A 15,360-nucleotide genomic window follows, 5' to 3' on the forward strand; every position below is an offset into this window, starting at 1 on the left:
TTTTGTTAAACATTTAATTGTTTTTCTTAGGAAAGAACCATATCACCAAGAACATCATTAGTGCTCTTAGAAAAAGGAGATAAGTCACATAACTCAGTTTAACATCCTGCCCTGTACAGCTTTAACACAAATCAATCCCAGTCGAGCAAAGCCATGTTTATATATAAAACAAGAAGAAAAAAACTTTAATGGATTTGTAAAATTAATTCAGCCTCATTTACTCAAACACACATGGCAATCAGAAAACACACAAAAATAAAAAAAAGTGCCAAAAAATAAAAAAATACAATTCGAAAATTAAAAGATCTGTTCAACCTGGGAATCGGATTGGTTTTGTCCAAGGCAAAACTAACTTCTGAGACGTAAAGAAAATGTTGAATATTTATTGAAATAAAGACCACGTTTTCACTTGCTTGATGTAGGTAATATACAGCCTACCTCCGACTTTCTTGTATAACTCTGCACAGTATACTTTTTTATGGTTTTATCTCTCAGTACACATTTTCTTCAATCTCTGTGAGCATTTCTCAAATAATACATACACACACACACACACGAGCACACTTTACTTCGGAACACAACAGTGGGTGAAGGCATTGTTTCAAGAAGTTAAGGAGGGTTAGGTCAGTTGTATCACCAACCTTGACCTACAGTGAAGCATTTGCAGTGACTTGAGTGCACTTGTGTTGCCCAACAACCCATTTCCCCATGGAATAAAAAAAATGGCCTCCCAAAATCAGCCCAAACCATCCATATAAATCCATTGTAGTTGTGAGGTAGAATGAAAACCATCAAACTCAAAGCCCTGTTTCAAAATATCAGAGGGAGGAAACATAGTGCTTAAAAATACAAATGGAATAAAAACGTAGAAAAAGTGATCATACATAAAGCAATATGTACATCTATGCATCACTTTTTTATTTTATTTTTTAAATGTAATGTCTCAAATGTCATATTTCAAATGACATGTCTAACATATCACCAGTTAGATTCAGTTTTGAAAGAATTTCAACTTAAAACTCCAGAACTAGGATCTATGGAGGAACATTGGTCTTTAGAACGTTAGAAATTTATCAATAGATGCCAAAAAAAACAATTTCCAGTTGAGGTTAAAGGCCCAGTGCAGTCAACATTCTGCTTTTTCTGTGTTGTGTATCATATTGTACAACAGCTGATGAAACAACACTATAAAAGGGTGAAAAAATGTGATCAGTGTTATTTTCTCATAGATGCTGGTTGAAAATCTACACAGGACCTTCTACATCAGCAGGTTTTGCATGGGTGGAGTTTAAACTTGCCTGGTGATATCACCAGGTTTTAAATGAGTTAATAGACCAACAAATTGAGTTCCAAACCGCTCTGCCAATAACAGCTAGTTCAGTGCCCCCCCCCCCACTCAGACCACACCCAGACAGTCCAAGCAAAATTCTTGCCAGCATTTTAATGGAAAACTATTACAGTAAGGTACTTCATTGTCACGCAGAAATTATTTGATATGAAAAAAAGGTCTGCATTAAGCCTTTAAGCTATATAATTGAAATTCCCTTTCTTTTTAACTAGCCTATACTTTATTTTAGTTGGAAATATTAAAACCCTTTCATTTATATAGCAAGAAACCATTAGAGTCCAGTGTTTGAGCTACGTTACCTTTTCCAGAAAAAAAATCTCCATCACACGTTGTAACATTTGTATTTACATGCACGTTTTTGTGTATTTTTTTTTTCTGCGTTTCTGTCCTTTTAGGCTCCCAAGGTCGGAGAGTCCAGACAAGAAGGAAGAGAAAGATCCGGAAACACAGTCACATGACCAGAATCTGGCCCATAAGTTCAGAGAAAACAATAGCACATCCTTAAAACTTCAAGTCCCAGCAATCAAGGCTTCTTCTCCTTCTTCCTCTTGTCCGTTTTACCTCCAGCTGTCGTCGAGGCAACACCAGGTCGCCTGATCTGCTGCACCACGACCCTCCCATTGGCCCCACACTGCAGGGTGTATCTCTCTGGGGTCAGGGGTCTTCCGGAGTCGTCCCTCAGCCTGGAAAGGACATCCCTGGAGAGGTGCTCCATGCGATGGCCTGCAGCTCCCAGAGCCTTTGCCGTGTGCTGTCTCTCCCTGAGCAGCCGGTTCCTCTGGGCCTGCAGCCTCTCCACCTCCTCCTGGAGCCCTGTGATGGCATCCAGCTTACGCTTACGGCAGTTTTGTGCCGCCAGCTTGTTCTTCCCTCGCCTCCGGATATCCCTCAGGAGGGTGACCTGGGCTGCAGATAGGCCACGCCCCTCCAGCAGTTCCAGGAATTCCTCCACAGGCATGCTGACGATCTCCGTTGCCGAGAGCGGGACTTGTAACGCCCGGGCACGGAGTTCGTCGCGGCTAGGCTCTCGATCTTCGTAATCCTCCTGGTCATCGTCTTCGTCGCTGAAAGGCTCCTGTTTGATGGTTTTGTGGGGGAATGTGGTGGCTGATGGGTGGGAGAAGGCTGGGGTGGAGTAGCTGTGGTCGTGCCACACACTCTCACTGAGGTCCACAGGTGACCATGTTGTGTCGTAGTCGGCAATGTCCTTGGAGGGGAGGGAGTCCGCCTCGCTGCTGTAGCCCGTAGCTCCGCCCTCGTCCTCACAGAACGAACTGGAAGACGCTGACGACACCTCCGACGCACCTGGGAGTCAAATGTACATAGGAATATGTAGGCTACTTTAGAATGGAGATGTAGTATGCTCAACTAGCTATTCAGAAGTGTACAATGTTTAGAATGCTGCAGATATACAGTACCAGTCAAAAGTTGACACTATTTTCTACATTGTAGAATAATAGTGAAGACAAACTATGAAATAACACATAAGGAATCATGTAGTAACCAAAAAAAGTGTAAAACAAATCAAAATATGACATTCTTCAATGTGGCTACCATTTGCCTTGATGACAACTTTGCACACCCTTGGCATTCTCTCAACTAGCTCTTCCAACAGTCTTGAAGGAGTACCCACATATGCGGAACACTTGTTGGCTGCTTTTCCTTTCAAATGGTATCAAGAATACGCATATCCTTGCTTCAGGTCCTGAGCTACAGGCAATTAGATTTGAGTGTCATTTTAGGTGAAAATTGAAGGAAAAACAGTTTGGATCCATCGCCTTGATAGCAGTTTTTCACACGCTTGGCATTCTCTCATCCAGCTCCACCTGGAATATTTTTCCAACAGTCTTGAAGGAGTTCCCACATATGCTGAGCACTTGTTGGCTGCTTTTCCTTCACTCTGCGGTCCAACTCATCCCAAACCATCTCAATTTGGTTGAGGTAGGGTGATTTGGGAGGCCAGGTCATCTTATACAGTACTCCATCTCTCCCTTATTGGTCAAATATCCCATAGACAGCCAGGAGGCATGTTTGGGTCATTGTCCTGTTGAAAAACAAATGATAGCGGGACTAAGTGCAAACCAGATGGGATGGCGTATCACTGTAGAATGCTGTGGTAGCCATGCTAGTTAAGTGTGCCTTGAATTCTAAATAAATCAGCAACAGCGCCACCAGCAAAGCAACCCCACACCTCATCCTCCATGCTTCACAGTGGGAACTACACATGCAAATATTTTAGTTTAAATCTGTATTTAACTTGGCAAGTCAGTAAAGAACAAATTCTTATTTACAATGGCGGCTTACCCCGGCCAAACCCTAAACCTGATGATGCTGGGCCAATTGTGTGCCGTCCTATTGGACTGCCAATCACGGCCAGTTGTGATACAGCCTGGAATCGAACCAGGGTCTGTAGTGACGCCTCTAGTACTGAGATGCACCGCCTTAGACCGCTGCGCCACTCGGGAGCCATCATCTGTTCAGCTACTCTGTGTCTCACAAAGACACTGCGGTTGGAACCAAAAATCTAAAATTTGGACTCAGACCAAGAGGACAAATTTCCACCTGTCTAAGTGTCCATTGCTCATATTTCTTGGCCCAAGCAAGTCTCTTCTTCTTATTGTGTCCTTTAGTAGTGGTTTCTTTGCAGCATTTCGACCATGAAGGCCTGATTCACGCAGTCTCCTCTGAACAGTTGATGTTGAGATGTTTGTTATTTGAACTCTGAAGCATTTATGTTTGGCTGCAATTTCTGAGGCTGGTAACTCTAATGAACTTATCCTCTGCAGCAGAGGTAACTCAGGGTCTTCATTTCCTGTGGCGGTCCTCATGAGAGCCAGTTTCATCATAGCGCTTGATGGATTTTGCAACTGCGCTTGAAGAAACTTTCAAGGTTCTTGAAATGTTCCAGATTGACTGACCTTCATGTCTTTTAAATTAATGACGGACTGTAATTTCTCTTTGCTTATTTGAGCTGTTCTTGCCATAATATGGACTTGGTCTTTTACCAAATAGGGCCATCTTCTGTATACCACCTCTACACAACACAACTGATTGGCTCAAACGCATTGAGGAAGAAATTCCACAAATTACCTTTGAACAAGGCACATCTGTTAATTGAAATGCATTCCAGGTGACTACCTCATGAAGCTGGTTGAGAAAATGCCTAGAATGCGCAAAGCTGTCATATCAAGGCAAAGGGTGGCTACTTTGAAGAATCTAAAATATATTTGAATTTGTTTAACACTTTTTTGGTTACTACATGATTCCACATGTGTTATTTCACAGTTTTGATTTCTACACTATTATTCTACAATGTAGAAAATAGTAAAAATAAAGAAAAACCCTGGTATGAGTCCAAACTTTTGACTGGTAATGTATGTGTGTAATCTATAGGCTAAGGTTGAGGAGATTCCTTCTCTTCCAAATCAGAGGATCATCATGTCCCCTGTCTGAACATGGCACCTTTCTAAAGCAGCTCCAGAAGTCTTCCAACTCACCTGGGGAGGTCGGCCCTCGAGAGCTGCTCTCCAGAGAGAGGCCGGAGTCTGAGTCAAGGTCCTCCAGGACCAGAGGGTCGATGCCCTGTGGATTCCCCAGCAGCTGGGCATCCATATTGTCCAGGCAGCCCTCCAGCCCCAGTAGGTTGATCTGGTCAAACACTGCCTCATCCAGACAGCCACCTAGTGCACCATGGGACAACGTCCCGTTACTCGTTCCGTTGACCACTGTGGTGAACGGTAGTGCGGCCAGCCCCGTGGTCGTCCCTGGTGACGAGTCAGAGGAGTTTGTGGACTCTAGTTGGAAAAGGGGCCCTCTTGGTTGCCGGGCAACCAGGGTCCTGACTCCACCCCTTGGTGGGATCATATCATAGGTGGAACCTGTTACCATGGCGTCACGGAGACTGACGTCCTGGCTGATGGCGCTGGAGATGTCGGCGTCGAGGTCAGACAGCTGCTGAGGAACCAGTGGGTCTAAATCCTGGATAACACAACACACACATATTATAAAAAGTGCAGACATACACACCCTGACGGGCCTGGAATACAAAGAGCAGAACACAGTATTACACAGGTAAATCACACCATCTCCCAGGTAAATCACACCAGCTCCCAGGTAAATCACACCATCTCCCAGGTAAATCACACCATCTCCCAGGTAAATCACACCATCTCCCAGGTAAATCACACCATCTCCCAGGTAAATCACACCATCTCCCAGGTAAATCACACCATCTCCCAGGTAAATCACACCATCTCCCAGGTAAATCACACCATCTCCCAGGTAAATCACACCATCTCCCAGGTAAATCACACCATCTCCCAGGTAAATCACACCATCTCCCAGGTAAATCACACCATCTCCCAGGTAAGTCACACCATCTCCCAGGTAAATCACACCATCTCCCAGGTAAGTCACACCATCTCCCAGGTAAATCACACCATCTCCCAGGTAAATCACACCATCTCCCAGGTAAATCACACCATCTCCCACGTAAATCACACCATCTCCCACGTAAATCACACCATCTCCCAGGTAAGTCACACCATCTCCCAGGTAAGTCACACCATCTCCCAGGTAAGTCACACCATCTCCCAGGTAAATCACACCATCTCCCAGGTAAGTCACACCATCTCCCAGGTAAATCACACCATCTCCCAGGTAAGTCACACCATCTCCCAGGTAAGTCACACCATCTCCCAGGTAAATCACACCATCTCCCAGGTAAATCACAGCAGCTCCCAGGTAAGTCACACCATCTCCCAGGTAAATCACAGCAGCTCCCAGGTAAATCACAGCAGCTCCCAGGCAAATCACAGCAACTCCTAGGTAAAACCTAACATATTTGGGGTATGAAACAGTAATGACTATAACTACAGTTCCCTGAAGGAGGAAAATTAGGCACGACATACTATGGGGGCGTCTCACGACTTCAGTTGAAGGGATTGTAGATCCACCTGACAAGGCCAATAAAATCAGACCTCGCTGGAGGCCCGGCCTTCCACAGGTGATAAGCGTGAGGGTCGGAATCATTCCTTCGATTTAATACCGCTCTTCACCGTGCCCAGGAACAGGCGGTACGGAGACAAATAGGTGTTGTGCCTTGTTTCCCTCCTTTAGGGAACAGTAGTAATAGTGATAATATTGAGAGCAGTGACTATATACAGGGAGCAGTAACATCCAAGCAATAAAACCTCCCAAAAGTGTATGGTGATCCACTGACTCCAGAGCCTCCAAAAGGGGGCCTCACACAGTGCCTCCAAAACCATTGCCAAGGTTTAGAGACCGGTCTAAGATCGGTCTAAGATGACGTACACCTTTCACAAAATGCACCACCAGGGGATGAGCCCCTGCTGTTCCGTCAATTCCCACATGACACGCTGAGACCGCTATTACATTTTTTTAACGCTGGTCCAATTGTGTGCCGCCCTATGGGACTCCCAATCACGGCCGGATGTGATGCAGCCTGGATGCGAACCAGGGACCGCAGTGACGCCTCTTGCACTGAGATGCAGTGCCTTGGGCTCCCGAGTGGCGCAGCGGTCTAAGTGGAGAATGCTTGAAAAGCTCCTGTAGGAACATAATTATGTCCCTCACAGAGCACTAAAAAGTCCTTTATATTGGGACCAGAGCTCAAACGCTTTCCACTTCTACGCATACAGCCCTTGCAGACAATGGTAGAAATAACCTTTAGAGGTAAACCTCTAACCATCAGATCAGCCCTCTCAGGGGCCAAACCAATGGGAAACCAAATCTCTGGCTTCGATTGCCGAAACTGCCTGTGTGCCAAGGACAACAGGAGTTTCCACAGATCCCTGCCTAAAAGGCGAATGATCTCCGCGAACCAAGGCTGCCTGGGCCAATGGGGAGCCACAAGACTCAATGGTAAGCCCTATCTGCACACCCCCTCCAATGTGGGCTGAATTAGAACCACTGGCGGAAACGTGGAAAGGAGGGTCTGAGGGGCCCTCAACGTGCAATCTCGTCTAGAGTCCGACCCATATTTTTGGGATCCGATACCTATTCCAATTTTAGAGTGGAATATTAACCGATAACATATCTGGCAATATTTTTATAGTTGGAGTGGATAAAAAATAAATAATAATCTGTATGGATTGTGCTTAATTCTTTAGAGTCTAAGACGTTGGGGGGGTGCTAATGTGACATCTGGAATTGTTTTAAGATAGTAGTAATGGTATGACCAAAGCCCATAGAAACAAATAGAATAACACACACGGCAAACAGAAACAAGGTTGAATCATCTGTCCTATATCTAGGAGATACAAAAAAACAACTCAGGAAATATATATACTTCCTGAGTTTGTATACAGTACCAGTCACAAGTCTGAACACACCTACTAAATCAAGGGTTTCTTTATTTTGACTATTTTTGACATTATAGAGTAATAGTGAAGACATCAAAACTATGAAACAACACATATGGAATTGTGTAGTAAGCAAATAGCGTTAAAGAAATCAAAAGAGAGATTCTTCAAAGTAGCCTCCCTTTGCCTTGATGACAGCTTTGCACATAAAAGTTATTTTGTGGAATTTCTTCCCTTATTATTGTGTTTGAGCCAATCAGTTGTGTTGTGACAAGGTAGGGGTGGTATACAGAAGACAGCCCTATTTGGTAAAAGACCAAGTCCATATTATGGCAAGAGGAGCTCAAATAAGCAAAGAGAAACAACAGTCCATCATTAATTTAAAAGACATGAATGTCAGTCAATCCAGAACATTTCAAGAACCTTGAAAGTTTCTTCAAGTCCAGTCGCAAAAACCATCAAGCGCTATGATGAAACTGGCTCTCATGAAGACCACCACAGGAAATGAAGACCCAGAGTTACCTCTGCTGCAGAGGATAAGTTCATTAGACTTACCAGCCTCAGAAATTGCAGCCCAAATAAATGCTTCAGAGTTCAATTAACAGACGCATCAACATCAACTGTTCAGAGGAGACTGTGTGAAATCAGGCCTTCGTGGTCGATTTGCTGCAAAGAAACCACTACTAAAGGACACCAATAAAAAAAAGACACTCGCTTGGGCCAAGAAACACGAGCAATGGACAGTAGACAGGTGGAAATCTGTCCTTTGAGATTTTTGGTTCCACCCACTGTATCTTTGTGAAAGGCAGAGTAGGTCAACAGATCTCTGCATGTATGGTTCCCACCGTGAAGCATGGAGGAAGTGGTGTGATGGTGTTTTGCTGGTGGCACTGTCGCTGATTTATTTAAATTCAAGGCACACTTAACCAGCATGGCTACCACAGCATTCTGCAGCGATACGCCATCCCATCTGGTTTGCGCTTAGTGGGACTATAATTTGTTTTTCAACAGGACAATGACACAACACATCTCCAGGCTGTGTAAGGGCTATTTGGACAAGAAGGAGAGTGATGGAGTGCTGCATCAGATGACCTGACCTCAACCCAATTGAGATGGTTTGGACAGTAGAGTGAAGGAAAAGCAGCCAACAAGTGCTCAGCATATGTTGGAAAAGCAATCCAAGTGAAGCTGGTTGAGAGAATGCCAAGAGTACGCAAAGCTGTCATCAAGGCAAATGTTGGCTACTTTGAAGAATCTAAAATAAAATATATTTGGATGTGTTTAACACTTTTGGTTACTACATAATTCCATGTGTTATTTCATAGTTTTGATGTCACTATTATCCTACAATGTAGAAAATAGTAAAAATAAATAAAAACCCTTGAATGAGTAGGTGCATACAAACTTTTGACTGGTACTGCATAAATACACGTACGTGTGTGTGTGTAATATATATAAATATATATACACACACACACACACAGATGAAGTCGGAAGTTTACATACACCTTAGCCAAATACATTTAAACTCAGTTTCTCACAATTCCTGACATTTAATCCTAGTAAAAAGTCCCTGTCTTAGGTCAGTTAGGATCACCACTTTATTTTAAGAAAATGAAATGTCAGAATAATAGTTGAGAGAATGATTTATTTCAGCTTTTATTTATTTCATCACATTCCCAGTGGGTCAGAAGTTTACATACACTCAATTAGTATTTGGTAGCACTGTCTTTAAATTGTTTAACTTGAGTCAAACGTTTCAGGTAGCCTTCCACAAGATAATTTGGGTGAATTTTTGCCCATTCCTCCTGACAGAACTGGTGTAACTGAGTCAGGTTTGTAGGTCTCCTGGCCCACACATGCCTTTTTGGTTCTGCCCACAAATTTTCTATGGGATTGAGGTCAGAGCCTTGTGATGGCCACTCCAATACCTTGACTTTGTTGTCCTTAAGCCATTTTGCCACAACTTTGGAAGTATACTTGGGGTCATTGTCCATTTGGAAGACCCATTTGTGACCAAGCTTTAACTTCCTGACTGATGTCTTGAGATGTTGCTTCAATATATTTACAGAATTGTCCATCCTCATAATGCCATCTATTTTGTGAAGTGCACCAGTCCCTCCTGCAGGAAAGCACCCACACAACATGATGCTGCCACCCCCGTTCTTCACGTTTGGGATGGTGTTCTTCAGTTTGCAAGCATCCCCCTTTTACCTCCAAACAGTTCTATTTTTTTCTCCTCAGACCAGAGGACATTTCTCCAAAAAGTATGATCTTTGTCCCCATGTGCAGTTGCAAACCGTAGTCTGGATTTTTCTATGGCGGTTTTGGAGCGGTGGGTTCTCCCTTGCTGAGCTGCAGGTTGTGTCAATATAGGACTCGTTTTACTGTGAATATAGATACTTTTGTACCCATTTCCTCCAGCAACTTCACAAGGTCCTTCGCTGTTGTTCTGGGATTGATTTGCACTTTTCCCACCAAAGTGTGTTAATCTCTAGGAGACAGTATGCGCCTTCTTCCTGAGCAGTATGACGGCTGCGTGGTCCTATGGGGTTTATACTTGCCTACTATTGTTGGTACAGATGAATGTGGTACAGTTAGGCGTTTGGAAATTGCTCCCAAGGATGAACCAGACTTGGAGGTCCACAATTTTTTTTCTGTGATCTTGGCTGATTTCCATTGATCTCCCATGATGTCAAGCAAAGAGGCACAGAGATTGAAGTTAGGCCTTGAAATACATCCACAGGTACACCTCAAATTGACTGAAATGATGTCAATTAACCTATCAAATCAAATTTATTTGTCACATACACATGGTTAGCAGATGTTAATGCAAGTGTAGCGAAATGCCTGTGCTTCTAGTTCCATGCAGTAATATCTAACAAGTAATATAACCTAACAATTTCCCAACAACTACCTTATACACACAAGTGTAAAGGAATGAATATGAATATGTACATAAAAATATCAGTGATGCCCGAATGGCATAGGCAAGATGCAGTAGATGGTATAGAGTACAGTATATACATATGAAATTTGGAATTTTCCAAGCTGTTTAAAGGCACAGTCAACTTAGTGTATGTAAACTTCTGACCCACTGGAATTGTGATACAGTGAATGATAAGTGAAATAATCTGTCTGTAAACAACTATTGGAAAAATGACTTGGGTCATGCACAAAGTAGATGTCCTTACAGACTTCCCAAAACTATAGTTTATTGACAAGAAATTTGTGGAGTGGTTGAAAAACACATTTTAATGAGTCCAACCTAAGTGTATGTAAACTTCAGACTTCAACTGTGTGTGTATATTAATATATATATATATATTTTTTTACACATATTTAACCCCTTTTTCTGGGTAGGCACAAAACTACCTTAATACTTCAGTTTTTTAAACCAGGTACTGGTTACCTTCAGACAAGTACCGTGACACTGGTGGATGAGCAAAACAGACCATCATGTCCGTGAGGGTTCATAGGTCAAACCTTTCAGATGCTACAGATGTTTTCACGAGCAGACCAATTTTCAGAATGCCTCATGGTCTGACAAACACGGCTCTAGCTCTGCCACCTGTCACTGCAGATGGGGAAGTACGCCAACGGTGGATTGAGATGCATCCAATGCAAAAAACACATCCCTAGCTAAAACTGAATGACTTCCATCACAGAAGGCATCATCCCCAGTAGGCATAGGCACTGGCGAAAACACAGTGACCCCGCTGAAATTTGGTTAAGCAGAGCCGGAACTCCCTTAAAACTGTTGCTGAGGCCTGGGGAACAGTCAACGTGATGATACTGCAGAAGCGTGGGGTATGCACAACAAATTGTAACCTGTACCCTGACGTCACTGGTCACATGATCAAGGGCAACACTTCGCATGCGAGCCATTGGTCAGAGCATGTGAGCAGAGTTGAGCAGTGGGAAATCCCGCTCATGGAGCGGAGCTTGGCGCTCCACGTCCTTTCCAAATAAAAATGGTGCCGCTACAAATTCGCTCCATTAATTAAAAATAGATCACAATTTAACAAACATCCATCTATGTGTGTGACTATCTGGACCTTCCATTTGGCATTGAAAACAAATCATATGATTTGAATGAAAAGTATTATAAACAAACTAGAAGAAGCGCTCACCATTTGAAATAGGCTACATGTCGTATTTTATGGAATATAGACACTAAATTGTTCAGGAGCCAGACAGGTAGCCGAAGGAACGAACATTTAATTATTTAGGCTATATGATTTAAATGATTTCAAGGTTATAGCCTACAAAGAAATACATTGTGAAGCATCTGCGAGTTCGACACTAGGCTTGCATATTACAAAGAGCTCAGCATTTAAACATTTTGTTGTAATAAATCATTATAGTCAATAAATTGCGCATATAGGCTGTGACTTGGAATGAAATACAAATGAAATTAAACAATTCAGTGCCTTTGAATTAATTTTTAGAAAGAGGAGTTAGGCTAGAGTGTGGCTTCAGGCTTGTGCGATGTTGCCTGGAGAGCCGGCCAGCATCTGAGAATATCCTTTCAGCGCTTGCATCCCACTGGGGATGCTAAACAGCCTTCAGGCCACCTGTCAGGCTGGGCAGGGATGCAGAGTTGTTTAAAAGAAAATTTTCTATAGGTAGGCCTAAAGGTTTTTAGGGTAATTTTGATAGGCAAAATAAGCCTATCAAAATGGAAAGCTCATTGAAAGAGGTAATATATATATCAGGCTTATTGGGCCAAAATCAATTATAGCCTGATGTTTAGTTTATAAATACTTTGCTACAATGACACACTCAGCTATCTACCCACCTCGTTCCTTTCTGTTAGAATGTGCACGTACTAGTAAGTACACCATCATGCTTTCAGGATAGGTGTCTTTTCAGATTCCACAATGATTCATTAGTTGTGGACACTACATCACAGCACTCCCTCTCTTGCTCTTGGTCCTCCTCATCTTCGTAAGTCACCTTGATTTTGCACCTTTTTAAAAATCTGTTTCATTATAAAAATATTTAGTGAATCCATGACAGTGGTTAAAATCAAGGAGCTATAGCAGCACACAAGTAGACTATAATGCATGCTGGGTCGGGCATGCCCCGAGATCGGTACTGCAGCTCCAGCTGTTGGGAAACTCGCTCCACGCGTCAGTCAAATTGGGCACGCTCCGCTCATCACTCACAAACTCTGGTTGGAGCACACAGCGAGACTCCTGTGAAAGATTGGTTCTTCATCCATTTCCACCACTCTTGACAACCGTGTATCTGAACATGGAGAAGGAACACTTCATCAAACTCGCATACAGGAGACAACGGTTATCACCCGTGAACACTGTGGAACTTGGTTAAAAAACAAAAAAACTACATGTGCCAAGATTTGCCTAAAGCCTGGCCCACTCTGGGTACACGGGCTCCGGCGATCAGTGATGTGCCCCGATTGGCCGTGCCACCTGGGGGTACTGTTGTCACAATGAGCCTCACTCGGTTTAGGCGGTAAGATGAGGTCTGGTAACTGTCTGGCACCCATCTCTGGACCATACACATTAAATATAAACCCAAAGAAAAAGTATTTTATCATGGAGGTTACCCTACCGACCAGTCATAGGTACTGGCGACAAAGCGTGTCATAACCTAGCTGGGAATGGGACCGACAGCTCAGAAAAACTGACCCCTTCTGTTGTAACAGACAGGGGCGATTCATAATTGTATCTAATTACTAGGAGTGTGGGATAATAGCGGGCACCTATAGAGCCCATAAACTGTATCCCTAGACACCTCATAGGGACGGCAGGTAGCCTAGTGATTAGAGCGTTGGGGGCCAATAACCGAAAGGTTGCTGGATCGAATCCCAAAGCCGACAAGGCAAAAATCTGTCATTCTGCCCCTGAACAAGGCAGTTAACCCACTGTTCCCCAGCAGGCTGTCATTGTAAATAAGAATTTGTTCTTAACTGACTGACCTAGTTAAATAAAAATGTAAACATTTTTTTTTTTTTTTACAAAATAAAAACCAGTGAGCTATATGTAAGTATCAGCAAGGAATCCCAGTAATGAGCCAATTATGGGAGAGGGGCGCCCCATTGTGGACGGTGACCCAACTCATCACTCATAGTGGGGAGATTGATATAGACCTTGAACCCTGTGAACACCGTGGAACACGGGGTAACAGAGGGGACAGCATTAAACATGGACAAGCTTCCGTGAGACTGTATAGCCTGCATGAAGCCCGGCCCCTTTAAGTGCTCAGGGGGCTCTGGCAATTGCTGACGTAGTACCCAGTTTGCCAATCGTGGGGGCACGGTTGTCACAGTAATGTTTTTATGGAGGGGCACACTGGTCACTCAGACCCGTGCCAAAACCCCTCGCTTCGGGGGGCTGCTTCTTCATCTGAGGTGCACGCAAACCCTGAAAATAGGAATGTGGTTGTCATAACGCTGAAGGAGAGCAAGTAAGTTACACTCGCCAGAAGCATGCTAGCTGACACTAGCCAGGAGACTTTTTAGCATAAACTAGGCTCACTAGCCTGACTGCAGCATGGTCCATTTAGAATGTCCAAGTGACATAACGCTACATATACTAAACAAGAGAGCTGCCCCAGCAACTCTACTACGGGGAGGCAGGAATAGATAGTAATACAGTAGCTAGCTCACCTCTGCAAGTTAGCCAACCTGGCTAGCACGCTACGCAGCGCTCGTTTAGCTAGCCCGGTCTCGAAAGTCCACGGACGACCGGATCACTGAAGTGGGACTGGACCCTTCATCAACAAGTCTGAGAAGAGGGGCAAGTGGTGTTTGACCGAGGCAGACACAGGTGGCGGGGGGTACCCACGGAACCTGGCCACCCTCTTTCTTTGAGTAGCCTCCCGTAATTGGTGACAGAGCACCCAGGAGCTGGGTTGGGCACAGGCAGCCACAGCATAACCCAGGCAGCCACAGCATAACCCAGGCAGCCACAGCATATGCTCTGACCACCCTATCCCTTTCTGCTTCCTGCTCGTCGGTCACAGCCGAGGTACCGGCATCCAAGAAAGGAAAGTCGCAAGCTTCCTCAAGAAGGCTACATGTGTTTCCGGAGAGTTTGTACGCAGTGTTTGACAATGCACACATGGACTGTTTCGAGCAAGGGCTGCCTGAGCGTGCTCTAAGCCGAGACAAACTACACATAGAGCGTAAGTATCTTTCAGAGAAATGCTATAACTGGGCCATGATCTCCACCCAGATCCCAGCGAAGCCATCGTTGTCTCAGTTGTTTTCTTAGCCATCTTACTCAGTGCGCCAGGAAATTAATGAATAACTCATTGTTTGTGATTCGAAAACATATGATAACAACTACAACATTCTGCACACAACTCCCAGGGCGTGAGCTCGCTCTACTACGGGACAGTTTAGTTGGCGCAAAGCAAGACAGTCTCGTTTTCCAATTGTTTGTTTTAGTAGCGTGAATCATTCCTGTTCACACGAGGTGAAGAGCAGAATAATTCAAGAAATTAATCCGAGCCTCACTCCTTATCATCTGTGGAAGAAGGCGGGGCTTCCAGCGAGACGTGAGCTGAATTTCATTGGCCTTGTCAGGCATAATTGTAGATCCTTCAAAACGGAGTTGTAAGAATGAGACTCCCCCGTATAGTATGTACCGAAAACTGACAGACAAAGGGAACCATATTACCTGACGAACACATTTCAATTTCACATCACATTTCTAT

At 43.9% G+C, this 15,360-nt stretch overlaps 1 protein-coding gene across 1 annotated transcript in view; it reads right to left on the bottom strand.

Annotated features, from left to right (window-relative positions):
• Window positions 1–15,360, bottom strand: part of LOC109903321 (endoplasmic reticulum membrane sensor NFE2L1) — a 32,620-nt gene continuing 17,260 nt past the window's right edge. The window contains exons 4-5 of the mRNA XM_020499954.2: window positions 4,846–5,326; window positions 1–2,653 (exon numbers count right to left, since the gene is read on the bottom strand). Coding sequence (XP_020355543.1) covers window positions 1,872–2,653; window positions 4,846–5,326 — 1,263 coding nt within the window. The 3' untranslated portion in view covers window positions 1–1,871. The remainder of the gene's footprint in view (window positions 2,654–4,845; window positions 5,327–15,360) is intronic.

This window comes from Oncorhynchus kisutch, linkage group LG14 (genome assembly GCF_002021735.2).
Source record: "Oncorhynchus kisutch isolate 150728-3 linkage group LG14, Okis_V2, whole genome shotgun sequence".
Classification (NCBI taxonomy): domain Eukaryota; kingdom Metazoa; phylum Chordata; class Actinopteri; order Salmoniformes; family Salmonidae; genus Oncorhynchus; species Oncorhynchus kisutch.